The sequence below is a fragment of the Macaca mulatta genome, chromosome 4 (genome assembly GCF_049350105.2).
Source record: "Macaca mulatta isolate MMU2019108-1 chromosome 4, T2T-MMU8v2.0, whole genome shotgun sequence".
NCBI lineage: Eukaryota > Metazoa > Chordata > Mammalia > Primates > Cercopithecidae > Macaca > Macaca mulatta.
Window position 1 is genome coordinate 12,775,477 of NC_133409.1, and position 26,175 is coordinate 12,801,651.

General features: G+C 44.7%; 1 protein-coding gene across 4 annotated transcripts in view; it reads right to left on the minus strand.

The window, feature by feature from the left end:
• Positions 1–26,175, minus strand: part of FNDC1 (fibronectin type III domain containing 1) — a 102,675-nt gene that overhangs the window by 43,929 nt on the left and 32,571 nt on the right. For all 4 annotated transcript variants that reach the window (XM_077999228.1, XM_028847010.2, XM_015137625.3 and 1 more), the window contains 5 exons: positions 13,009–13,215; positions 6,236–6,334; positions 4,276–4,393; positions 2,208–2,395; positions 1,355–1,462 (listed from right to left, as the gene is read on the minus strand). In XM_077999228.1, the coding sequence (XP_077855354.1) occupies positions 1,355–1,462; positions 2,208–2,395; positions 4,276–4,393; positions 6,236–6,334; positions 13,009–13,215 (720 nt within the window). The remainder of the gene's footprint in view (positions 1–1,354; positions 1,463–2,207; positions 2,396–4,275; positions 4,394–6,235; positions 6,335–13,008; positions 13,216–26,175) is intronic.

Below are 26,175 nucleotides of genomic sequence, written 5' to 3' on the forward strand. Positions count from 1 at the left end.
CCGTGGCCCACAGGCTGCACGCAACCCAGGATAGCTTTGAATGTGGCCCAACACAGATTCATAAACTTTCTTAAAATATTATGAGATTTATGCATGGCCCTTTTTTTTAAAAGCTCATCAGCTATCATTAGTGTATTTTATGTGTGGCCCAAGACAATTCTTCTTCCAATGTGGCCCAGAGAAGCCAAAAGATTGGACATCCCTGATTTAAAGGGACCAAATTAATATTTTTCTCTTGTTGTGGATCTATTCCAATGGCAAAAAAAGAGAGAGAGAGAGAGAGAGAAAAAAAAAAAATAGTACAATCTATTCTTGAAAAAAAACAAAAAGTGAAAATCCATTAAGTATAGAAAATACAGTTCCACATCGACCTTCCTTAACTTCTATTATTCCATGAAAAGACATCCTACGTGTCAGCAAACATAGTTTTGGACGAATATAAAAGAGAACCATTCAGTTTTTTCAATTAAGAAAATCTCAAAGGAGATTAGTAGTAATTTTCTGGATTTCTTTAAGCTTACACAAACATTTTATAGTTTCTGGATATATTAGACTTAAAGTTGCCCCTCAAAGCTAATAACAATAAAAATTATTTATTTCTTGAATAAAACCTCCATTCCTTTCTATTCTTAGAGTATATTTGCATAGGCAGTGCCAGGAAAAACTTCAGCCTAGCTCTTTAAAATGTCTCCAAACAGATTCTGAAAGGTTCTTAAATGCTTTTACATTAACAATAAAAGATTTTTTGTGTGTATTTAGTATTCTCAACAGACTATTTTAAAATTTAACTAGTTGTGAATGCTTTACTCTATTTTTGTTCTTTAAAATATCTAGCTTTTTGCTATTTTGGTGTTATGTTTTCCTTGTCATCCATAAATACATAAACAAACAAATGGTGACAAATAGGGAATAAATCCATTTTCCAGCAATTATTACTTGAGCTTTTCAAACCCATTAAATGGATTTACGGTCCCACGAAAGATATTGACGGCTCTGCAGGATTCCTGCTGACCTTTGCTTTTGTGATCTTCCTAGCACAAAGAAAAGACCCATAGCATGAAAGCCAGGGTGTTGTCCAGATGGGAAAAGGTTATGCTGTCACACTCATGCAATGAAAAACATCCTTCCCAACAGCAACAGCAAAAAGCCTTCAAAGGATGAAAAGAATAGTCACTTTCGTGACTGCTTGGATCTTGGGCAATGAAAATCTTGCATGAAATATCCTTGTCCCTTGGGTGAGCACCTCTTAGACGTATGTTGCTTCCCTATTTCATTTTCAGTCAACAAAGCCGTAAGCAGAGGCCATGTTCATCAGAATCAATGCATCTTATAGTTTAGGGAGTAAGATTCCTACCTTTCACTTTCCCCTCAGTCTCTGGTAGCGCATCCCAAGATACAGCGACAACTGTAGGTTTGCCATTGACAGGCCAGACATTCAAATTTTCAGGAGCTGTGGTAGGAGCTACAAAATGATAAGGAATGAAACATTTTTAAATGCCTTAGTGGACATTCTAGATGTAAATAGCACATGGTCTGTAGGTACACATTTTTTTTATTGAAGAGCTACTGTGTTAATTTTTATTATACCTGAGAGAAAATTCCACACTGGTTCTTTGTGTAATATAGTGATTTATGTCAATACAACCAATTCATTTAATGAGTTTAGACATATCTAGGGAAATTGTCTTAGTAATTCAGAATTTCTTTCATTGCCAAATATTGAAATATACTAAGATTAAGCTCCAGTTCCAACTTCATCTTAATACAACTTTGAAAGACATAGTTTAAGAGAAAAGAATGGTAGCCTTGGATACAGACCAAAATTTTTCCCAGAATCAAATGCAGCCTCAGCCTCAGGAAAGCAGAGGCTCTCCTACATGCAAGAGCATCCATTACCCAGGGGCATTCACGCATACAATGGTGACTGATAAATGCTACACACTGGGATTTAATGTGCTCCACATGTCGGAACAACAGAACAACATGCTAGTGGAAAAGGCCAACAAATGGTAAAACATGGACCCAAAGAACAGTTCCTTAACTTCTTTGCACGTATGCATAGAAACTCTACCAAAATGTAAGGTTAATGTGACTTTCAAAAATGCCCATGCTGGCCTTTGTCACTGTTGGCATCTTACATTGTCTTTAAATCGTATTTTGGGTGTAATTCCCAAATTGAAAATTCAAAGGCCGTTTCAAATACAGACCAGATTCTGGTGTTCTTTGGAAGACTGACGTACTCCATTTGCCATCTCTTTCACCCTGTGAAATACGGACTGCAAATTCATACACGGTGTCTGGAATCAGGTTCTCAATCAGCACACGCCTGTTAGCGATCTGCTTATAATCCCACCTGGCCAATTCCCCCTTCTCTCGATAGCGCACGGTGTACTGTCTATAAGAAAACACAACACAATGATCTATCAAATTCTCTGCAACTCAACACTAGATGCCTTGTTTTTCCTTCCTCATAAGTGATGACTTTGGGAGGTAAGTAAGAAAATCAAAGAGGAGAAAAATCTAAACTTTTGACTATGTGACTGGCTCAAAGAATCTGCTTAAGTTCCAAGCAAAGTTGTCTAAAGTAGGAGGAAAAAACAGAGCTTAGTGTCTTTTCAAGACCAAAAAATCTTATACTGCTCAAAAGAGCAAGCAGAGATTATAAAGGGAAGGGAGAGAAAGGAGACAGCTTTTATGAGGCAACTACATTATCAGGGATGTGTGTTAGTGAGTGTGAGTGTGTGTGTGTGCATCTGTATTTGTGTCTACTCAAGGCATCAGTACAGACCTGGCCCACAGTTATCTCAGCTCTCCAGAAAAGAAAGACAAAAAGACTCATTCATCCCAAATCAGGCATGTTTTCCATAGGTTCAGGAGGAACGGGAACATGTAGTTTTGAGTAGACTTACTACCGTGAAAAGGAGCGAAAATGTGAAACACAGCAGGACAGAGGCACCTACAGAAGGAACTGTGGTGCATGGTTATCGGGGGAGAAATACGCTATGACCAAATATGGACAGTTCAGCAACCCCTGACAGCAGACACCCTCGACAGTCTAAGAGCCACAAACACCATTTATTTGATTCCCTTTCAAAGAAATCGTCTTTGTGGCCTCTTTGCAGTAGAAAGCATTTGATATATTTAAAATGTGCTATTTGTTATACTGAATATGTCAGGAGAAGGTTTCAGTTGAAGACACAGCACACCAATTAATACAACAGTTCTGCTAAGAAAACTCAAGTCTTCTCTGGTTTCAGCAAGATGTTGGAAATCAAAGTCCAATGGTAAAAGGAACACTTCGTGTTGATGAAGACCACATGGCTAGGGAGAGAATCACTATGAATCTTCTGAGGTCTTTCAAAAAAAAAAAAATCAGATATCTTTTTTACTAGCAGACAGTAGAGGAAACTATATATCTAATATGAATAATCATTTATATATATGTATATATATAATGCCATCATCATATCCCATTCGTTTTAAACTATATTCCCCTTTCCTGGTTGCAGAGAGGTTGAAAAATTAATGCATAATAACCAGGCCACCACATCTGTGGCTTTGTCTTGGTTACTTAATGTATTCAGTCATAGAATTTTGATGGCTATATTAATCTACCACTAACTAGAAATGATGTTCACTAGTAGCCTTTTAACATAAGAATATTTTAATCTTATGATTGGTTTGCCTTTTATTGCTGTTGCAAATGAATATAAAAGCCAGAATAGCATCACATCATGGTTTAGGAGAAGATAAGTGTTATGTGTAAATGAGCCAGACATGAAGCAAGTCAGTGTTTAGCAAAGTCTAATGAGGAGCTACTAAGTGTAAGGCATTAGACATTGTCCACCACTCTACATAAAGTCCATCCTACAGTGACTCTTCCTGGATCACAGGAGGAACGGTGAGACTCCTCCCAAAGTGGACCCTGTGCATGAACAGAACATCAATGAGAGAAAGCAAAACACAAATAGAGGCACAGAAAGAAATGGAATCTAGGAAATTTCCAGACACAAGATAAATCACTGAGCAAGTGAGATGTGAGTTCCTGCTGTGTGTACTACATACGAGGCCCTGGTAACATCTGATTTGTGGGAAAAGTGTGAGCACACTTGGGATTAACTAGGTTGTCATAGAATATTTACCATTCAGCTATTCAGCTACAAAAGAGGCCAGCATTCATGTAAGTCAGAAAATAAAATCATTAAATACATGTCTTTTCAGGGCCAGAAAAACCCCATCTCTCATATATAAAGACAAATAAATAAGCAAAAGTACCTTGATGCAACAACTTTCTTCTGTTTTTCTAGAACAGGATCCACCCAGGACACAAGCACAGACTGAGATGACATAACTCGGACGCTTATGTCATCAGGTACATCCAATTCATCCTCTTCTGAAATGACAATGAGACCCAGAGAAAGGCTTTCTCTCACAACAGGTTCTGCTCTGAGCTCCTCAGTCCTTGACAGGCCATTACTCACCCTGCATAAGTTTTAGATTGCTTGTGTGTAATGTAGACAAAATGAAATTGATAGAAAGGTAAACAATTATTTGATTAGTCAGTGTAGAAAAACAAAAATCTCCATCTTGCATTTCTTAAACACAGGCTAAGAAATGAGCATTTTGGCCAGGCGTGGTGGCTCACGCCTGTAATCCCAGCACTTTGGGAGGCCAAGGTGGGCGGATCACAAGGTCAGGAGATCGAGACCATCCTGGCTAACATGGTGAAACCCTGTCTCTACTAAAAAATACAAAAAAATTAGCCTGGCGTAGCAGGCAGCTGTAGTCCCAGCTACTCGGGAGGCTGAGGCAGGAGAATGGTGTGAACCCAGAAGGCAGAGCTTGCAGTGAGCCAAGATGGCTCTACTGCACTCCAGCCTGGGTGACAGAGCAAAAACTCCGTCTCAAAGACAAACAAAAACAAAAAAGAAAAAAGAAAGAAAGACATAAGCATTTCACTTTAAAAGCTGCCCAACCCAATCGACATATAAAACAGTACAAAGGGGATGCTTTGCCTGGGTGAAAGATGGTCCAAGTAACTCAATGCTTTCTCAATAAACACTGTTAAGTTTCTGGAAAATAATAACATTTTTATGGAAAGCAAAAGTTTAGGAGAAGGAAAACTCTACTCACATTTCCTTGACGACCATGGCATGAAATGAAAATTCTGGTTCAAACAAGTGGAAGATTCACATTGGGTTTGATGCCCTCACATTTTAGAAGGTATGAGTCCAAGACAGTTTAAAACGTGTTCAGATATGAACCAGAAGTCAGTTTGCCAATTTCTTACAGAGATTTATCTTTGTTATCAATAGAACATATCACAGCCACAAAGCTTATAGTCTCAGTTCAAAAGACTCACAAGACATCTTCAATATTACTCTGTAGTCTCTTGGGGTTTTTTTGTTTGTTTTAGTTTTTTGTTTCATTTTTTCTTTTCACTTTTCAGGAACCATATTTCAAGAGGATGTGGATTTTACCACCAGCAGGGGAAGGTGAAAATAGCCTTCTAGAAAAGTGATATAGGGACTTATCCTATGGCAGCAAGTCATCAATAGTAAGAGTGAAACATCGTATTTGTGGAACTTCATACAGTGTAAAAAAGTATAACTTTGATTTTTTGTTGTGAACTCATGAAAATAATCATATTGCAGATTGCCTCTTTAAATTAAGATATGTGGTCCAGAAAAGGTACCTGTCATTTGTTAATGTATCAGGAATATAGAAAATGTCTCTGAAAGGACGTGGGAAATGTAACCATGTGGACAGTGATCAGGCTCTCAGCAAACCCCTATGATGCTTTTTCTGAGGATTCTCAATGTCATTTTAATGCAGATATAGCTGAAATACTATGTGTGTGCTTATCTTGCATGCACCACCTCCTGCCTGATCTTCTTTCTCTCTCTTGTCGTTCAGTGCATCACCCAAGGCAATTTAGGCTTGAGCCAGACTGCACCTTTACTGGAATGAACGCTTGGCTGCTCCTATCACAGCAAATCTACTGCACAGTGAAGTGGTTCAAAATAAACAGTGAAATGTATTCCATCACAAAAGCACTCTATCCTTTGCATATAAAAGCAGCACACTTACACCCAAAATGTGACCACGTTTGCCCTGTTATTTCTTTTAGCCTCAGTAAAATTCATGTAATTTATCATTCAGCCAGCATCATTTGGAAACAACATAGCGTTCATACCAGACTATGGTTTGACCAAATGCATCCTTAGAAACATACCTGAGATCTTTCGCTTTGTTAGGGCAGCCCTGTAGACTGGTTGGCTCCGGCCCTGGGAGTTCATGGACTGCAGGGAGACGACATACACGGACTCTGAGGCTGTGGACCAGGGAGTGAGGGATGAGATTCTAGTTTGGATTTCTCAGAAACACACAGCCCCTGGGGGTGGAGGGGGTTCTGCATTCCTCCTCCCCTTCCCCTTTTTCCATTTTCTCTTTCTGGGGGCATTTTCACTTCTTGAGGACAACGAAGGGCGAGCCCAAGAACTGCAGGAATTAAACTCAAAAAGAACACTATTATATTAGAAAATGGGGAACCGATTTTTACCAGTAATTCCTGAAAAATAGGTTTCTACCTCATCAGCATCAAAAAGAGATAAACAAAAACAAAACAAACCCATCAGAAAGAGATAAATGCTTTAAAAAAGAATAACACGTTTACCCACATAATTCCCCCAATTTCTTTCTACTTCCAGAATTGGTAAGAGGGGGTTACTGTGTTTTTAATCTGTTACCAGAAAGAAAGAAGAAAAGAATAGCCAATGTGCAACATGAGTAGCCCAGGTCTTTCTTTCCCTGTGGAATGCTGTGCCCTTCAAAGCTCAAATCCTCAAAACAGAGTCTCTGAAGATTTACTAACGCACATGGAAGCCTTTCAATGTACCCCTTATTTCTGGATGGTTCTCTCAGTCAGTTCTTGCCCCCACCCTCTGAGGGATCCCACTAGCATGCAACGAAACCAGAACTTGAAAATTGAACAGTTGGTCCTTGAACAACACAGATTTGAACTGTGCAGATCCACGTTATACATGGATTCTTTTCAACCAGATGCAGATAGGATTGTATTCCAGAGATGCCAAACCCGAGCATAGGGAGGGCCAGCCTTTGCTGTATGTGGATTCTGCAGGGTCTTGAGTCTGCAGGGATTGGGGTATACTCAGGGAATGCTGGAACCAATCGCTGTGTATACCAGGGGCCATTGTAGTTGGAGAAAAAAAAAATGCAGTGATGAAACAAAACTTGTCCTCTCAATTAGTATGGAATCATAAAGTCTGAGACCTAGGTAAAACCTTTTTTATTTTTTATTTGACCTTCTTATCTTATAAATAAGGACATAAAGCTCTAACAATTGAGTGACTTGCCCGGGGTCACACATTTAATAACTCATAATCTATCCTGAATCCAAAATTGCTAATACCTCACTCCAGACTCTCTGACCAAGGCTCCTGTTGCAGCTTTAATCATTTCAAGAATAAAAATGTGGCAATCTGGCCTATATCTAGTACTGATAGTTATAATATCAGGTAGGACCTAGGTCAGTTAACGGAGGTGACACTAAGATCCTAAGGGGAGCTGAGAGCACGCACTCTCTCCTTCAGGCACTGCACATGTTCAGATGGCAGCAGGAAATGGCTCTCTTGTCTTTACAGGCATGTTGTGCTAAACAGGAAAGGAGACTTGTGTTCAAAATTCTCACACAGAGGGACTGTTTATGGAGAGTGAGCTGCTGTAGAAGAATCAGAGGTTTCAAGGGAAGAGGATATTTGACAGCCTGCTCTCTACAGAGAGAACGCGGGTGATACTCTAGCCATAAATGAGTAAATTATTTATACGGAGGCACTCAGCATTCACCTCTTATTCTACCAGAAGATTTTTAAATGTGTGTTTTATAAAAGGGAGGAAATAGTTTGTAACACTTGAATACACAGAACATCAAACTAAGCTTCTATACGGAGGAGTCACTTCAGATCTGTTCGTTACTCGGTGCTATTGACGACGAAATCTCGCCAGAAGTAAACAAACAAATAAACAAAAATAGCCATTCAACCTCACAGTCCAGGGACACATGTAAGTAACTAAACAGGGAAAGCAGTGTCCCATCATTTCTCAAGAACCACCAAGAAATGAATAATTTCCCACAACTGAAATTTGTATGTGCCTTCAATGTATTTCTTAAAGTTCTGAGATTTGTTTTTAATGCCCAGATTTCATGATTTGCTGCACTCTTGAAACTAATCTTGGCCCAAAGTTATCATTAAGAAAAAGTTTTACTCTGCAGTAAACACAATGACAGCTCTCCTCTGTGCTAAGCGTCTCACGTGCACTTCTTCATTGAGTCTTAACAAAGCCCCGCGCAGAAGCTACTGTTGTTGTCTTCACTTCACAGACAAGGATAACAGGCCCACCCAGGTCTGCAGGCACCAAAGCCTGACTCTCAATTACTGCAGAGGAGGGGCGGGCGCAGAGCTGAACAGGCCACGGACACCCAGCAAGCTGTCTCTTCCTCATAGAGATACGATGAACATACAATGGTGTCAAGATGACCTCTTTCTGTGCCCCTGATTACTGAATAAAGAGGGGAAATGGGCCAGATGAGGTGGCTTATGCCTGCAGTCCCCAGCATTTTGGGAGGCCAAGGTGGGTTGATCATCTGAGGTCAGGAGTTCAAGGCCAACCTGGCCAACATGGTGAAACCCCGCCTCTACTAAAACATACAGAAATTAGCTGGAGATGGTGGCAGGTGCCTGTAGTCCTAAATACTTGGGAGGGTGAGGCAGGAGAATCACTTAAACCTGGGAGGTGGAGGTTGCAGTGAACCGAGATTGCGCCACTGCACTCCAGCCTGGGTGACAAAGTGAAACCCTGTCACGAAAAAAAAGAGAGGAAATGAAATTCCCAAAATGGCCCCAACGTCATCAGCCCAGCGACCCCAGGAACCCCCAGTCAGTGCCACCACATCTGCCCACTTCCCGACCTCAAGTGTGTAATGGACGTGGCAAAAATGCCCTCCATGACTCCCACAGCTCCTTGGTGACTTGTAGAAGGAAGTCCCTTGCTCCCTCTCAGCTCCCCATCCTGCAGCGTCCTCTCCCCTGACAGTTCCACGGCCCCTCCAGCTGCAAGTCTTTGCCCAAATGCCACCTTCTCTGTGGGGCCTCCTTTGACAGTCAGTTCAACACTGGGGCCTCCCTGGGATCGCGTCTGATGCACGAGATGCCCAGTAAGATGTGTTTAGTGACAGAGAGTGGCTCGGAGAGCGGCTCTCCGCTGCAGGACATAAGGCCCACCCCTCAAGGTTCCTTAGCATGTGACCACTCTCTGTAGTACCAAGGGTTCTGTGGTCTCTCTGGTATAAACAGTTTGAAAATCCCATGCAGGATAAGTGGGTAGACAGGCTTCCCTTGACATGGCAGGTCCATTCCAACAACTTGAGGAAAATCCACTTCAGCCCCATCCTGCACCACCTTTTCCCCATGATGGGGCAAGCTTCCAGGAGCCCTCCTCCTCACAGTGACCTCTTACATCATTCACGGTAGCAAGTCCAGTGCTTTTTATGTGTGAAAATTTAAGAGCTAACTCATTTGACCAGAAGCCCAAGAGGCTGTCCTGTCCACCCAGGTGGGGACCAGAACCCACCCCAATCTCAGATCCAATATTTGCTCATGTTCAGGCAGCAAAAAACATCCTTCCACCATGTTCAGGTGAGCCAGTAGTTCACTACTGAAGAAATAAAAACGACAACAACAACAGATCCAGTCAGTTGAAAAACCTGTCGATGCTAAGTGACACTTTAGTGTGCGCCGTTCCCAAAAGGCTCAGAACAAAGCGAGCTGTCCGTTGAAACAAAGCTCCCCTGCAGCAGCGGAGATGCAAAAACAGGAACTCTATTCTCCTGCTGATATGCCGGGCAGAATTTGACCCGCATCACCAAAGTAGAGCCAGCTTACCTGTGTAGGGTGGCTCAGGAAGGAATGACTGAAGGGTATACAAAGTATTCTGTGGCATCAGGGGGTGGAGTCTCTAATTCGAGCTCTTGCTGCTAATACTAAAGTCACGCTTGGCAAAGGACATCCAGCTTGAGTTTCTCCTTTTGCTTCCTGCATTCCCTTGACATTTCATGTGTGAGTTTCTCCTTTTGCTTCCTGCATTCCCTTGACATTTCACATGCTGCTGCAGCAGAGGGGTGGCTGGTCTCCTTTGTGTTTGAATAGGTCTGGAGTCCGTACTCTGGGCTGGCTTTGACGCTGTGCCTGGCTCTCTCAGCTGCCTATGCTACCAAGTGGAGATCACGCAAAGGCACAAAACTCCATGCGGCCAGCCCGTGCCTGGAACACCCAGCCCGCCTGTACTTGGAACACCCGCCAGGCAGCAGAGTTCGTCCAAGACAGTCTTCAGCAGGTGGCTGAACAGCTACAAACAGAATAGGGACATCCTGGGCTGTATCAGGGAAGGGATCTGATGTGACCATCCACCCAATGTCTCCGCCAGATCAAATCCAAACTGCTGACATGTGGAGTAGAATTTGGCCTGCATCACCAAAGTTGAGCCAGCTTACCTGGACCCAGGAAGCTGGCCTCAGAGGTCCTGAAGAGCACAGAGCTGCTTATCCAGGCTCCTAAATGCATGGTTGTACCTTCTGCAGAGTTAGGCGATCTCAGAGCGCCTAGGAGTGTGGTCTCGCCAGGCTTCCGTCCAAGCCAGTGCTCTGTTTCCACGCAGCTGCTGCCCACCTCGGCTGTTTCCTGAGCACCGTTTCTGTCTGTGCAGGCCGGCAGCTCTCCTGCTAGGCAACTCTCCCCTCTCCTCCCTTACCACGCCCTTGTCTGGTCTCGCCCGTCTCAGTCTCACTGTCTGCTCATCCCTCTCCTTGTCTGAGGGATTTTACCTTTTAAGACTAAGAGGCCCCAAGCAATGGTTGCCAGGCTGCCTTCTCAGCATCACCTCCCGGCATAGCACACACACCTTCCCCCACCGCTCCCACCTCCAGCCTCCACACCACAGGGCAGGAAGCTGAGACGCCTGCTTATAAGCAAGGGAAGAGACCCCTCCAGGTAACAGAAGCGGCTCCTCCAGGTAAGGGAAGAGGCCCCTCCAGGTAAGGGACGAGGCCCCTCCAGGTAAGGGAAGAGGCCACTATAGTTAAGGGGAGAGGCCCCTATAGGTAGGGGAAGAGGCCCCTCCAGGTAAGGGAAGAGAAGCCTAGGTCTTGCATGAGTCTTCCAGAAGGCCCAATAAATCACATCCTTTCCCTTGCTTGAGTACTGAACTGATAGGAAATGCCAGAATAGTCATTTGTGGGGGCTGAAAACCTTATGACAGTGGTAAAAAGCAAGCTGGGGAACATGGGGCAAGTATGCTTTACACGGAACCCAGAATTAGGCTCTCCGCTCAAGCAGCCCTGGGCCCTGCGTGTGCTCTCTGTGGCCTGGCTTCCCCACAGGGGCAGAGATGAAGGGCCCAGCCATGCTTACCCCACGCTTCTTCCAAGGCACCAATGAGAGAAGCAGGAAGCAGGGGTGAGACAGCTCTGGGCACTGTCTCCACAGGCAGGAAGCATCAGGCCTGAGGAATAAGTCGATAAGCCCTGCCCCTCACAGAGCCAAGCCTATAGCCGCTATCCAGGCTTATGGATGAATAAGGCCTGCAAAGATCAGGACTCTCCCTCCAGGCTAGAACAAGCACATAATCTCTCCCCGTCACAACAAAGGTTCCCATCAGCATTCCCTGGCCAGTGCTTCCTTTACCCAGTAAGGGGTGGACAAAAGGGAGGATGGCCTGAGTGATAGTTAATACTGAGTGTCAACTTCATTGGATTAAAGGATACAAAGTATTGGCCAGGCGTGGTGGCTTATGCCTGCAATCCCAACACTTTGGGAGGCTGATGTGGGTGGATAATCTGAATTCAGGAGTTCGAGACCAGCCTGGCCAACATGGTGAAACCCCATGTCTACTAAAAATACAAAAATCAGCTGGGTGTGGTGGCACGTGCTTGTAATCCTAGCAGCTCGGGAGGCTGAGGCAGGAGAATCGCCTGAACCCAGGAGGCGGAGGTTGCAGTGAGCAAAGATTATGCCACTGTACTCCAGCCTGGGCGACAGAGCAAGACTCCGTCTCCAAAAAAAAAGATACAAAGTATTGATCCTGGGTGTGTCTGTGAGGGTGTGGCCAAAGGAGATTAACATTTGAGTCAGTGGGCTGGGAAAAGCAGACCCACCCTCAATCTGGGTGGGAACAATCTGATCAACTGCCAGCTCAGCTAGAATATAAACAGGCAGACAAATATGAAAAGAGAGACTGGCCTAGCCTCCCAGCCTACATCCTTCTCCTGTGCTGGATGCTTCCTGCCCTCAAACATCAGACTCCAAGTTCTTCAGTTTTGGAACCTGGACTGGCTCTTCTTGCTCCTCAGCCTGCAGATGACCTATTGTGGGACCTTGTGATTGTGTGAGCTAATACTTAATAAACTCCCCTTTATATATATATGTGTGTGTATGTTTGTGTGTATATAGATGCTACACACACACACACACACACACACACACATAGTCCATTAGTTCTGTCCCTCTAGAGCACCCTGACTAATACAGCCTGACTTGCAGTTTCACTCGGCTACCATGTCTCATCTTAATGGGACCCAAGGCCCAGTGTCCTAGGATTCTAAAACAAAGCTTCAAATAACAAAATGACAAAAACAGCCAAGATGACAAGATTAGACTCAAGTCCAGGAAAATGGCCTGACTCGAGTCTGTGCTGTCGGATCAGGAAGCAACTGACAGGCACTAGGAAGGCAGCCTGGGGCTACCATTAACAAAAGGTTAAAATGATGGCGTCCAGGATGGAGATGGAAGAAACAGTAGAGATTCAAATCATTGCAGCACCTGGCAAGTGGACATTACAACTAAAATACAATGCTCTGTCATGAATGAGCTTCTCAATATTGAAATGATCCTGAAGACCATGGAAACATTGAATACCAATGAATATGAAACTCACCTAGCTTTTTAATTTCGTGTGTCCGCTCATCTCTCGTCAGTGGAACATAATTCATCTTCCGGCCACTCTCCCCGTAGCCCAGGAGAAAACCCCGTGATCTGCGTGGACTCTTGGCTCCAGACAGGCGTGGTGCCTTCCATGCAACGGACAGCCTGTCATCTGAGGACCGGACACGCACACGCAAGGGCTTGTTGGGCACTTCCTTTTCTTAAAGAGGGCAGGACACAAAAGTGGTTAGACGGTAGACCACTTAGAGTTTGCCATCATGCACATAAGGTTTCCAGACACTGAGCCTCAACAATTAGCTGCTGAGCATCAAACATACGTTTCTTGGTAACTAATTCTAGTAAGGACATTTTTCCCCCAACAGTATCAATACTCTATCCACATATTCCGCCCCACGTTTCATACCAAAAGGTCTCAAGAAATTAAAACATTCCATGTTGTGAGACTGCCCGCCAGAAATCTTGAATGTTTTACAGTGTCCCTTTTTATCTATTTCCTTTTGTCCCCGTTAGGCCAAAATTATATATTCTCTGGCAAGAGCTAAAGGTCAGTATAAAAATATAGCAGAGAGACATTATGTGCTATTTATAACTCTCCTCCAGAAAGCTTTTTCACTGTAATGTAGAAAAGATGGGCTTTCCTTGACTCTACAATGAATCATTAACTGATTTCTATTTTGGCCCTAATTTTTGTTCCATGTCTAAGTCTTGCTCCTCCAGACAAAGCCTGGTCATGCTACACCATCGCTGCTATCCTCTGTGTCTGTTGTTTCTTTTTTCTTGCTACATTAACCAATTTTGAGAAATCCTCTTGCTAAGCCAATCAATCTCAAGAAACGTTCTCACTGTGAACTTTCCCAAAGCAGGGCATTCTGGTGGTCAATACTTAGTGTTTAAAATGTTGCTTGTATACCAAGTAAGAGCTGGTATGTTTGGAAACAAGGGTTAGGGATCATGTGACTACCACCTTGCCCTCTTTTAGAATATGCCGCTAATCACATTGTAAGCCCTCATTTGGGGATCCAGTTAGGCTAAAGAGCACCTCTTTAATTGTGTAAGGCAGTTACTTCCCAAGCATTCTTCCTCCGTATATACATTAACCCCATCACCAATTCTGACTAATTTTATTAGACTGGAAAATTCCCAGCTAGGCTAACATATCAACACTAAGACATAAAAACAAAATCTAATATCACGATTTAGCATACTCTTCAAGAACACATAAATCAATAGCCTTTGGAGATGCTGAAATGGCAGACACCTGGTTCCAACATCCTGAATTGGAATATCCACTTGTAGATTAGCTGGAGTTACCCAGCCAGTCACTGGGCACCCCATTCCTACAGGCTACTAAGACAACACCATGTCGTGTTCAACAAATACTTTCCCTAATAATCAAAGTCATAATTGTTTTAAAGTTTTTTTGTTTTCAGTCCAGAAGTATAATCCAGTAAAATGAGCAGATCTACTGAGAACACACACACAGGTCTTATGTGAGTCAGCTGAAACATGAATCATTGAGCAGACACAGCATCCTCTGCCCTGAGCTCTGCTGCAGTCCTGAGACCTTCCCAGCCGTGTGTCTGGGGATGGAAACCGCTCCTGGGGGTTACACTGTCCCTGCTGGGCCTTGGGGAGGATGGTAGGTCTCTGCTCCAGGACAAACCGATTCTGACTCAGCAATCCCTGACACTCAACAGTCATAAGCTGCAATAAAAAATGTTTAAAAGGTCTTTGAAATTTCCTGAGGGGCGGGGTCCCTGAGGAGTCAGGAGTGAAGTTCCAAGGACAAGGAGCCTGGTCACAGATGGCACAAGCTCGTTGCCTGCAGTGTCTGCCGGTGGCTCTGTCCTGCACAATGCCAGGTTCACTAAACATGAGCCACACACCCCAACAGCAGGGACAACAGCTTCCTGCTCACTGCACACACTTCCCCCTTCCAGGCTCTGGCTTTGCTGTCCATCCTAGAAGGAGACCAGGCCCACTGAACAGCTTTGGGGACAGGGCCAAGGCTGGCTCTTGCAATCCCCCTGTTTTATGAAATGTTTCGCTCTGCAGCAAGCTCTCACATAGTTCATCTAGTTGTCCTTACAATAGCTCCAAGGTAAGTAGGATAGAGTCATCACCCCCATGAGAAAACTGTGGTTCACAGAGGGGAAGTAGTAGCTGACAGACAGTCACGTAGCTGTTTAGGGCCAGGCAGGGACCTGAGTTCAACCATTCTGATTCCCAGTTTCATCCCCTTTCCATGGTGCCCCTTTCATTTAAGCTCCCCCTTACCCCATGGGCCATCCCACCAACCTCCCAACCGCTTCTAATTAATGTGAAGCAAGGGTTTTGAGTCAACAGGCTCCCTTCAGAGTATTAACACACAACTGCCTTGCCCAGTAGGCATTACATATAACAAACAGTATTCTCAGCAGGTACCAAATGGACAAGAGAAGGACTATCACCAAAGACCGCCCGGGAAGAACTGTTCCCTAGACAACACGGAGCTCGCTGTCTCCATAATAACCAGAGTGAAGTGAGAATGTCCTCCCTCTAAACACAATTGTCTCTCTTTCAAATCTTTGGGTTTAGAAAAACCAATTCCATTTTTTTCAAGTATTTTGAAAATTTCCTTTCTTTAATACTCTGGGTTATATATACCATCAAACATCTTTTATAGATCATCTGGTAATCCTCTTTTAAACTGATGTGCATATTAAGAAAACTAGCCATATGGTTCAAATTCATTTGCAATTAAATTATTTAAGTGTTTTCTCTGGGCTGTATGTGATAGCCTCACCAAAGCCTTCTAAAATTCTCTAATAAATCTTTGTAAGTCTTTTATCTTGAAAACAGGAAGTCACAACTGCCAAGGGTGATGGAACTCACATCTACCAGCGTTGAGTGTACTTCAGACTTGGCTGGACACATTCCCTCAACTGCTCTTGGTACAACGTAATCAGGTGAATTGCACTCAGAACTGGCTGATAACAGAAGACCTACGGCAACTGATTATATGTCACCCACTTGGCATGTCCCCTGGGTGAAAAAATTACCATCCAGATTGCAGCAGACCTCAGAAACCAGACAGGATTCAAATACTTCTCCTGATTTGTGCCACCAGCTTTGCAAATTGACAAATGTTCTGAACTTGTACAGAATCAAAATCTTTTTTTTTTTACAAAGAAAAAAAATCTAAAACTCAATATGATGTTTTACCCATTCTATGCTAGTTAAACTTGGTAGCTTCTGAATTGGGCTTGAAGTCACAGGCTCTGAAGTCAAAGTCTGCATCGAATCTATTACAGGCTATGTGGCTTAGACTTCTCTCTGATCTTCAGTTTCTTCTGTAAGATAGTGCCCAGCATATGGGCTTTGTAATATAACCATGTAAAACGTTCGGTGCCATACCTGACATATGCTGTATTAAGCACACTAGTTGTGTTTGTGGCCCTGACAAAAATGAAATCCCTCGCTTACTAGATTCACTACCTGAGTGGGCAGCCCCCTTCAGAATGGGAGCTGTGAATGTATCACAGAGGTTACCACCACGCCTTGCATACAGGGGCACTAAAAAAAGTGTTTCAAAGAAGCAAATGTGAACAAAAGAGAGGGCTTATTGCCAAGGACCCTTTACATTGAAAATCTTTTCAAATCTGAGGTTGCCCATAGCCAGATGAGGAGTGTTACTCATCATCTTCATCAACATCTAGCAATTATCAGTGACTCGAAATCCCTCTCTTCATTGGTGTAAAAGAATGCATGACCACAGCTGTCTGGTGGCTGCTTTCTCTTGGCCCAGGTCTCGTCTGGCAGGACATGCTCACTTCCCAGCAGAATGTGAGGTTTCATTCCATCTACAGCCTTGCAAAGCCGCAGTTTACCTGGTTTGTCCCACTGACCAATCTGACACCCCAGTGCACTGACCACCAGCTTCACGAAGATGGTCCTGGTGTTTATCCCCGTGACCTGAAAGAGCCGACCTGCATGCTCACGGGCCTCCAAATACCCACCTCACCCCAGACGGCTGCCCCACCATCCCCAGCACCAGCCTCCAGGATAACTGTGGACACCAGTCTGCACGCGGGGGTGGGGGTCAGGGGATGTCCAGCCATTTAGACCACAGCCATGGTGCTCAAAATTCAGTGTGCACCAGAAGCACCTGGTCAGGTGAAAACAAACCCTGGCCTCCCACCTCCATCAGGACCAGGCCTTCTGCACACTCCTGATGAAGAAGCTTGATAAGGAAGAGATGAGAAGCCTGAGAGGAAGAAGAAAGAAGGGGCAAGGAAAGGGGAGGGAATGTGTGTCCGGGAGCAGTGAAGGCCGGCTGCTGATAGCCGGATGGGGGCAGGACATCAGCTTTGTGGACCACACTCTGCATCTGAACTCCCTGACCCCAGCTCATGCTCAGGCCCAGTACTGCCTGACGTCTCCAGACTTGGTCAGCTCCAGCAAATGCCTCCCCAGCCTGCATCCATCACAGGCTCATTCTTCCTGTGCAAGTTCTGACACATAAGCCTCCTGAAACACCTTTGAATTAATTTACAGTACTCTTCTTCTACATACCCAATATTTGCAACACTTACTGCAAAGTCCCTCTTTAATGCCATATTTTCTCTCCCATAAGCAGCCTCAATATGTGTAACTATGTACTGGTTTTCTGTGATATTTGGTTAGGCCCAGCTAGTTAACAATAAGGAGAAAGGACAATTGGCAGCCATCCTTGAAATCACCCAATCACAGCCCATTTGCCAACCAAAGAAGTGAGGCTCAGAAAGGCTAAGGGAACATCTCAAAACCAGACAGCAGGAAGCTGAAGCCAGAATTGGCACCCCATCTGTCAGATCGATAGCCCTAGCTCTCTCCATGGCAGTTCTTGTTGAGAAGCTCATGGTGGTTGCAGAGTTGGTGTCACCAGTAGCCATGTGTGGCACGAGCATCACACCTTCTCCAGGGGAAGGTCCTCTTGGTGCCTCCCAAACCCCACTGATGAAGGATGTGGTGGGCAGCACCAGGATGCCCTGGCAAGACGTGCATATCCCCTACTTACAGAGAAGCTGGCACAGTTCCCAAGGACCAGACTGCCCGTCAGGGGACGTCAGCACCATCTGTCCCATCAAGATCTGCTCATTGCACTATTCCTCTTAAATGTGTAAGTGTCTAGTGCTCTGGGAAAGATCCCTGATGAAGAGTCAAGCATCTGGCCAGCACACTAAGGACAGCAACACCCTGCTTCCTCCAGAGACGCCAGAGGAGCGCCCCTCAGCCAACCCCTGCAGTCAGTAAACTCTTACTGCATTTTCAGGGGTTGGAAGAAGAGAAGAGATCTTAAAAGCAGGGGGGGGAAAGATGAAAAAGAGAAAAGAAAAAGAGAGAAAGGACCTTGATCTCCCCTGAGCTCATCAATGCCAATTACTAATGTCATGGATCGTGGAAGCCCAAAGAGCCTTTATAAAAAAAAGCATTTGTGCTAACTTTCAAAACAAACCAGACAACGTCACCACCTTCAGTTCGAGATTTCTGCTGCCCACAGCAAGCATCCAGTATTTCAGAGACTCTGGCTTCCTGTCTTCCAGGATCCTGCCTGACATCCTGGGTGTCATCAAATCAGGAAGCCTCAGGAAATGCCACTTGATACGGAGTCAAGCAAGGGACGTTGCTGTCAGTTGCTGGTGCAAGGCTGCCGGCATCTGTGCCCCCAAGTGTGGTACCCTAAATCCATCAGGACTGTCTCAGGTACAAAGTAAACTCTTTAAGCCATCCTGGGGCCACTCCATTTCAAAGAGTTTGTGTTGTCTGTTTCACAGAAGAAGGGCTGAATCACTCTATCACTTAACTAAACTTTCTTCTAACTTCTCACCAAAGTTTATCTAACAGCAGAGAGAATGAACAGGGCCCTCCCCAGAAGCCTGCAGCATGGAAATTCATTCCTAATGTTCATTTTTATCTCAAAATTGCATTTGCATTTTGTAGACTACTCCATAACATTTTGGTGTTTGTTTAAAAACTAAAAGTAGGCTGGGCATGGAGGCTCACAGCTGTAATCCCAGCACTTTGGGAGGCCGAGGCAGGCAGATCACCTGAGGTCAGGAGTTCAGGACCAGCCTGACCAACATGGAGAAACCCCGTCTCTACTGAAAGTACAAAATTAGCTGGGCTTGGTGGTGTGCACCTGTAATCCCAGCTACTCAGGAGGCTGAGGCAGGAGAATCGCTTGATGCCAGGAGGCAGAGGTTGTGGTGAGCCAAGATTGCACCACTGCACTCCAGCCTGGGAGAGAAAAGTGAGACTCTGTCTCAAAAATAAATAAATAAATAAATAAATAAAACATTTGAATGCCTGGCCATCAGGAAAATTCTCCCTGACCTTATGCCTTCATGGAATCTTGGTTGTGTCACGTTCTCCCAAGTTCTGGAGACCCCAGTTTGAGAAGCCCCGAGAATCACTGGCATGGCAGTGGCTTTAGGATGTCACCCAAAATATCAGTCAGTAGCTGACTTTGGTATTGACCCTAGTAGAGTGCTATGAATATCAATAAAAACTACTTTGTGCCATCAGTTTCACGGTAGAGGTCTGAGGCTGTGCTGGGCTGCAGAATGCCAAGTGGCCCTGAAACTGTGGTCATCCCCTGCATTAGTGACAATGCAGAGCTCTACATGGGATGGCCATGAAGCCCTTCCCACGACCACAAGAATTAAGAGGTTCTACAGTTGCTTGCATGGATACGGCCCTCAATTTGTATAGATCATAAGCCTTTGGAGGGGAATCTTTCCCTTATCCTACCACTGTGTAGGCAAGGCTAGAGTCTCTGTGACCCATTTGTGGCAGTGGCTTATCTCTAGGCCCAGAAGACCAATACCAGTAGCTCTCCTCAGCCATCTCACGATTCTGATGTAGACATCACTGTGCCATCTGCAACAGCAGCTTGGGGTCAGCCCTATCGCGAGCCCGGCTCACTCGCTCCCCATCCCCAGCCCAATCCCCACGAACACAGTGTGGAAGGATCAGTCAGCTTCTCTGGGGGACTAGCTATGAAAGTTTCCTCCATTACTGGCGTGAGTGTATAGAGTCATTAGAAGCATCTACTCTAGATCCATCTGGTGGTGCTTTAGTTCTCAGCCATTCCCCTACAGGATTCGTGAGGGCCACAGAAACCAAAGAAGGCAATAATCCTTTTCTGGTCTTAATGGCTGGATCCCCACAGTATAACACAGAGATGGCCTCACAGCCTATAAGCAAAGAGAAGGAGTGTTAAATATTCTAAGGAAAACTAGACCTCAGTTCAAAGGGTTTTGATTTGTTGGGGCTTGTTTCAGTTTAAAGTTCTTCTGTATTTGTTTCCTTTGGGAATAGAATGGTAAGTAATGCAGTTGTCTTCCGGCAATCAAAGACCTTGTTTTGTTGAACGGCTATTGGTTACTTCAACTTTTAACTGTTCTGCAACACACACACACATTGGCTTCACCTGCAGATGAAAGATCCAGTTACAATATATGAGTAGGTTGATAACTTTAAAGGGAAGTGCTTCCTTTCAGGTCTAATATCTGAATTTGCAGGGATCCCACAAAAGCTGCTTCCCCTCTCAGAGGTATCACAGACCCACACCTGCCCTCTTTTTCTCGCAGATATCCGGAGAAAAGCCCAGATATCAATCAGAAAACAGCAACTGAACCCAAGATGCTGGCCTCATCAGAAGTATTAGGTTTTATTAAACTACCGTAGGTTCTTCCAAGACTTGAACGCAAGCGCTTCATGCAGGGCTGCCCAGGCAGGGACCACCCATCTCCCACCTTCCCAGGGCCCCCGCCCCTCACACTCGGAACAACCGCTCACCAGTCTCTGAAATAAGCACACATCCTGGTGTCCTAAGAAAGCGCCTCACCCTCACTGTTTGTGTCCTCACATGAAATGCCTGTGATTTCAGCTCAAAGGTAGGAAAAGGCTGCGTCCAGTTATCTCTTTTCTGGCCAGCTAGCTCCTTCCTGCCTCCCTTCCATGGCATTTCTGTGGGGGCAGGGGGGGTGCGGTGCCAGCAGGGACTCCTGAGGCCTTTGCTTCTCCCCAAGGACATCTAGCTAAAGGAGTCAAACAGCTCCTCACACAAACCTCTGTCTCTCACATTTTTATTACCTAAAGAATGGGCTCTACAATTAGCAAAGTCTAGCTATATTTTAACATGAGAGGCAGCTTTGAAATAAGCACTCGGATAAAGAGATTCAAGCCCTTAGGGTGGAAGGGCTCATTCTGGGGCAGTATTTCCTTGGGAGGGAGTAGTGGGCAGGCCACCCCACAGCCCATGGATCTGGCTGTGCAAACACCTCATCTTCATAGACCAGCCAGCCCAAAGAATTCCAGTTTACAGATGCACATATCATTTTTTTTTTTTTTTTTTTTTTTTTTTTGGCCCAGGCCCTCAAACTAGCAAAAGGCAAGAAATAGAATCTCTGATTAATGGTAGCACCAATCTGAGTTCAACAAACTGGCTTGCCCAGAACCCCCGAATCAATGTTGAAGTAGACACAGATGACCCCAATCTTCTCACAGGCGCCTCTGCAACATCCAAGCCCCAGCTCTTGTCAACACTCTTGTCAATGCCCACTCCTCTACCAAACATAGGTATGGGGCAGAAGCCACCTCCAAATGCATTTCCACTGAACAAACATCTCCTGAGCATCCACTGGGCAACTGCCCCAGGCTCTGGAGACAGGAAGATGAGTAAATCAAAGTACCCTGCCCTTGAGGAGCTCACCTTCCAGGCCATGAACCAGAAACTTTTGCCCTGTGAAGTGCACATTAAATAAAACTAATATCGGCATGAGAAAGCTACTGCGAAAATAATGCCACAGGCATTAATTCCCCATTGGCCAAAGGCTTTGATTGAAATTGTACTGGGAAAGAAGGCAGTCTTTGATTCATAATTAATTCCATGATTTTGAATTGGGATACGTGTTAAGCACGAGTCTGGTGCGCAGCAGCTCCACTGCCTGGCTGCAGAAATATCTAGTGGAGCCCTTGCTTTGCCTATTGGTTTACTGTGCTGGCACCTTTTGCACCAAGCGTCAATGACACATGTCAGTTTAAATAAGTTGACACAGCCAGCTCCACTGGTTCATTCAGCAGAATTCCGCCATTGCGAACAGAGGGGAGGACACTCAACAAGGGGACCCTTGGAGAGGTGCTTTCCAGTGTTATCACTGGGACAAGTGTTTCTTCTGTGTACCTTTGGTGTATTCAGGTACATTCTCAAAATGCAGAAATTACAATTTAGCATTGCCTCCTTCACTAATATGACTTTTGAATGCACTGGCCTAAAATATTCAAAGTAGGGTAAAGAAATAAGAAAACAGCCATTTGTTCAGTATGACAAATGGTTTCCTAGTGCTCACAAAGCTTAGCATCATTCATTAAAAGTGGAATCAGTTCACTCGGTCTCATAGATTCATGACATTTCAAAACTAAAAGGAAACTTGGAACCTTAGAAAGAACTTTGGAGCCTAAGAAAGTTCTTAGAAAGGAACTAGAAGCTTCTTGTTGAATCCCATCATTTCATGGCTGAGAAACCTGAAGTGCTTGGAAGACGGGGGTTGCTGATGGCTAAGTGCTAGTCAGGGCCTCAACCTGGAGCCAGAGCCAGGTGTTCAGAGGTGAATAGTGTCGAGATTATGGTTTGGTGGATTAATTATACTCTTGAATCAGCAGATTGGGGAGAGAGCCATCTCAAGACATTATGTTTAGAGTTTTCAACTTCCACATCAGTCATATTTAAATAAACTGTCAAGATAATATGCCTGAAAATTGGTGCTCATGTTGATGAAATACTGACAGAAAGGGCCAAAATACAAGTTTGGGGTATACATGTCCCATCATTCTGTAGATATGCCCATGAAAAGAGTGCTAGATAAGAAATATTTACAATGCCAAAATATTTACAATGCCAAACTTTGGTTTTTCGTGTTTTCATAGTTTCGTTGTTTCGGTGTCAAATAATTAGTTCAACAGTAGGTATCAACTTTCTGAGCCAGGCACTGGGAGGGATCCAAAGATGAATCCCGCCCCAGATCTGCCCTCAGGTCTACCATGCTTTCCAAGAAACTGATGTAGATGAAGTCAGCCTTAAAGAGAAGGTGACAACAGCCCTTCCTTGGAGCCAGCAGGAGGGAAGGGAGCAGTGAGAGTTCAGGAGGGAGAAGAAGGTCAGCTGAAACCTTCATCCCCCCCAGGGAAGGAGGAAGCAAGTCACCTACTAGAAGTGAAAGGAACCCAGGCCAGGAAATGGGCTGGAGCAAAGTGGTGACATTTTGGACTAACCACTATGGCAGAAAGAAAGGAAACTGTGTGAGGACAATCAGGAAGTGGCCAAGCAGCACTGAGGGCCTGGATGAAGTGAGAAAACCAGCTCTGACAAGCCGTTGTAACTCAGATCAGATCAACTTTTCATCTGTTTCACAAAGCCCAGTCATCAGCATGGCAGACAGAGCAAGCTGGGGGTCCTGGTGGGGCAACGGGCAGAGGCAGCACTCCAGCAGTGAGGCCGCTGAAACGACGGGGGCAGACCTGCATGTGGAGTGTGGTTGGAAGGATGGGACCTGGATAAAGTAAAGAAGAAATGGGAGCTTCTGGACCCCGCAGCTGGGAAGGGTCTACAGGTCTAAAGTCTACTACAGTCTGAAATGAAGCTTCTGACGCGAGGGCGTTGAGGAAGTGAGATGATGGTGATCAGATGGGGATTCCAGGAGTCTAGATTTTGGAAGGGATCAACTCTATCAGTAACTTTAACTCCATGAGGGGACGTGGCAGTTAGAGCCAGGAGGTGAGAATATCAAATGGGTCATTGTCATGGATGCCTGGCATAGAGACCCACTATGCGCCAAGTGCCTGAAGGTGCTGGATTTAGGGAGCAATCTGGAAGTCAGTGGGTGACCAAGATAAGGAAGGGAATGGCTGGTCCGCAGGTGAGTATCACGCAGCATCAACTGGAAATGGCCAAGGAGTAATTGTGGACTCTCTGCTGAACTTGAGTCCAACCTACCATTTGTCCAAAAAAATGAGCAAGCATCGTGAATTATATAATGTAAAGAAAAATGAGGCAGAAATTAGACTTTTATTTCAGTCCTAGGCCTAGTGTAGGCTCCAAAACTTGAGAAAAGCACAGAGGACTCTATTTTTAGAAAAACCTTAAAAATGATTAAATAGATATGATCATATTCAGAACTAAACTTAACCAGAACCTAACACTGTTTCCCAGATGAAGAGTTTGACCAAAGCTGACTAACTAGCTGGGCTGAGGCCCTAGGCTGGCGGGTAGCAGTGTGGGGACGTGTCTGTGTCCCTGTCCTGACCCCCAGCGCCTGGCTCTGCACTGCCAGGTTACTCAGATCCAGTTACAGAAAAAAGCCAAAACAACTTGCAGAAAAGAAGTCTGCAGAAAAGCCACATAATAGTATTCCAGTAAATGAACAGACTTGTGACATCTCTTCCCTGGGGACAGAACAAGAGGGTACAGGTTTCCATCCCAGCAAGAGGGATTCTGCATTAAGTACAAAGAAAGCTTTCCGGCTGGGAGAAGTGAGATGAGCAACACAAGAGGAGCCAAAACTGCTGCCCTCGCGCCACATTCTCGCTTGGTCCTGTCATTTCCTGAGTCCCGAGAGGTTTCATATTTGGATGACTGACCAGTCTGGGAATTGCTGAAGTCTTGCCCGACGTCCAGGACTCTCTGGTATGGTCCTCCTCCTCCTCCCCACATGGCTTCACCCTCACAGTCCCTTACGATTTCAACTTGGTGCCGCTGTCTTATCAGGGTCTCCTAGGCTCCCAAACCCTCACTCCCATCTGCTTATTCTCTATTACAGTACTGTTGATTTTTAAAATAATTTATGATTGTGTTACGGGTTTCATTGTGCCCCCTCTGCCAAATTCATATGTTGGAAGTCCTAACCCCAGTATCTCAGATGTGACCATATTGACAAATAGGGTCTTCAAAGAGGTGAGTTAAAATGAGGCCATTAGGCTGGGGCCTTAATCCAATTTGACTGGTGACCTTATAAAAAGGAAATGTAGACACACAGATACCAAGGATGCATGTTTACAAAGAAAAGGCCATTCGAGGACACAGCAAAAAGGTGACCATCTACAAGCCAAGGATAGAGGCCTCAGGAGAAATCAAACCTGCCAACATCAGGACCTTGGACTTCTAGACCCAATCATCAAGAGAAATAAATTTGTGTTGTTTAAGCCACCCAGCCTGTGGCATTTTGTTATGGCAGCCCCAGCAAATTAATAGATTATATGCATCATTTTGTGCATATTTGTTATCTTTCTTTCTTATTAGAATATAAGTTTCACTGAGGTGATCCCTTGTCTAGCTTGTACCTCTAGCACCTAGACCTCCACCTGTAATAAGTGAATGAAATAATTAAAGTCCTATTTTTAGGTAAAGACAATTCAGTTGAGATAGCTGTAAGCCTGCAAAAGGAGATCTTCTGGAATCAGAACTGCAGCCATTGTTTCTAGCAGCTTAAAAGAATAGCTATTCCTGGCCTGGTGCAGTGGCTCACGCCTGTAATCCCAGCACTATGGGAGGCCGAGGCAGGCGGATCACGAGGTTGGGAGATAGAGACTATCCTGGCTAACATGGTGAAACCCCGTCTCTACTAAAAAAAAATACAAAAAATTAGCCGGGCGTGGGGGCGCCTGTAGTCCCAGCTACTCCAGAAGCTGAGGCAGGAGAATGGCGTGAATCCGGGAGGCGGAGCTTGCAGTGAGCCGAGATGGCGCCACTGCACTCCAGCCTGGGTGACAGAGCGAGACTCCGTCTCAAAAAAATAAATAAATAAAAATAAAATAAAATTCAAAAATGGCTATTCCTCTGGTTTCTGAGAAAACACAGGAAGGACGTGAGACCCTATCAGTCAAAGCACTGAGGTGAATCCCTTTGGACCTTACACCAGGTGCCCATGCTAATGTCTGCATTTTTGAAGGCAAATTCCTCTTTGAATGAAGACAGGGAATTCTGAAGACTTCTTTTGTTTGACAAGATTATCATATATTTAACAATTTCTTGGAATAACAGCAGATCATATTTTCCAAGCCTCATCAAAAGGTATACATACATGGTGATCACTTACTGATAATTTCACAAAATTATTATTTTTATTAACAATGAAATGTA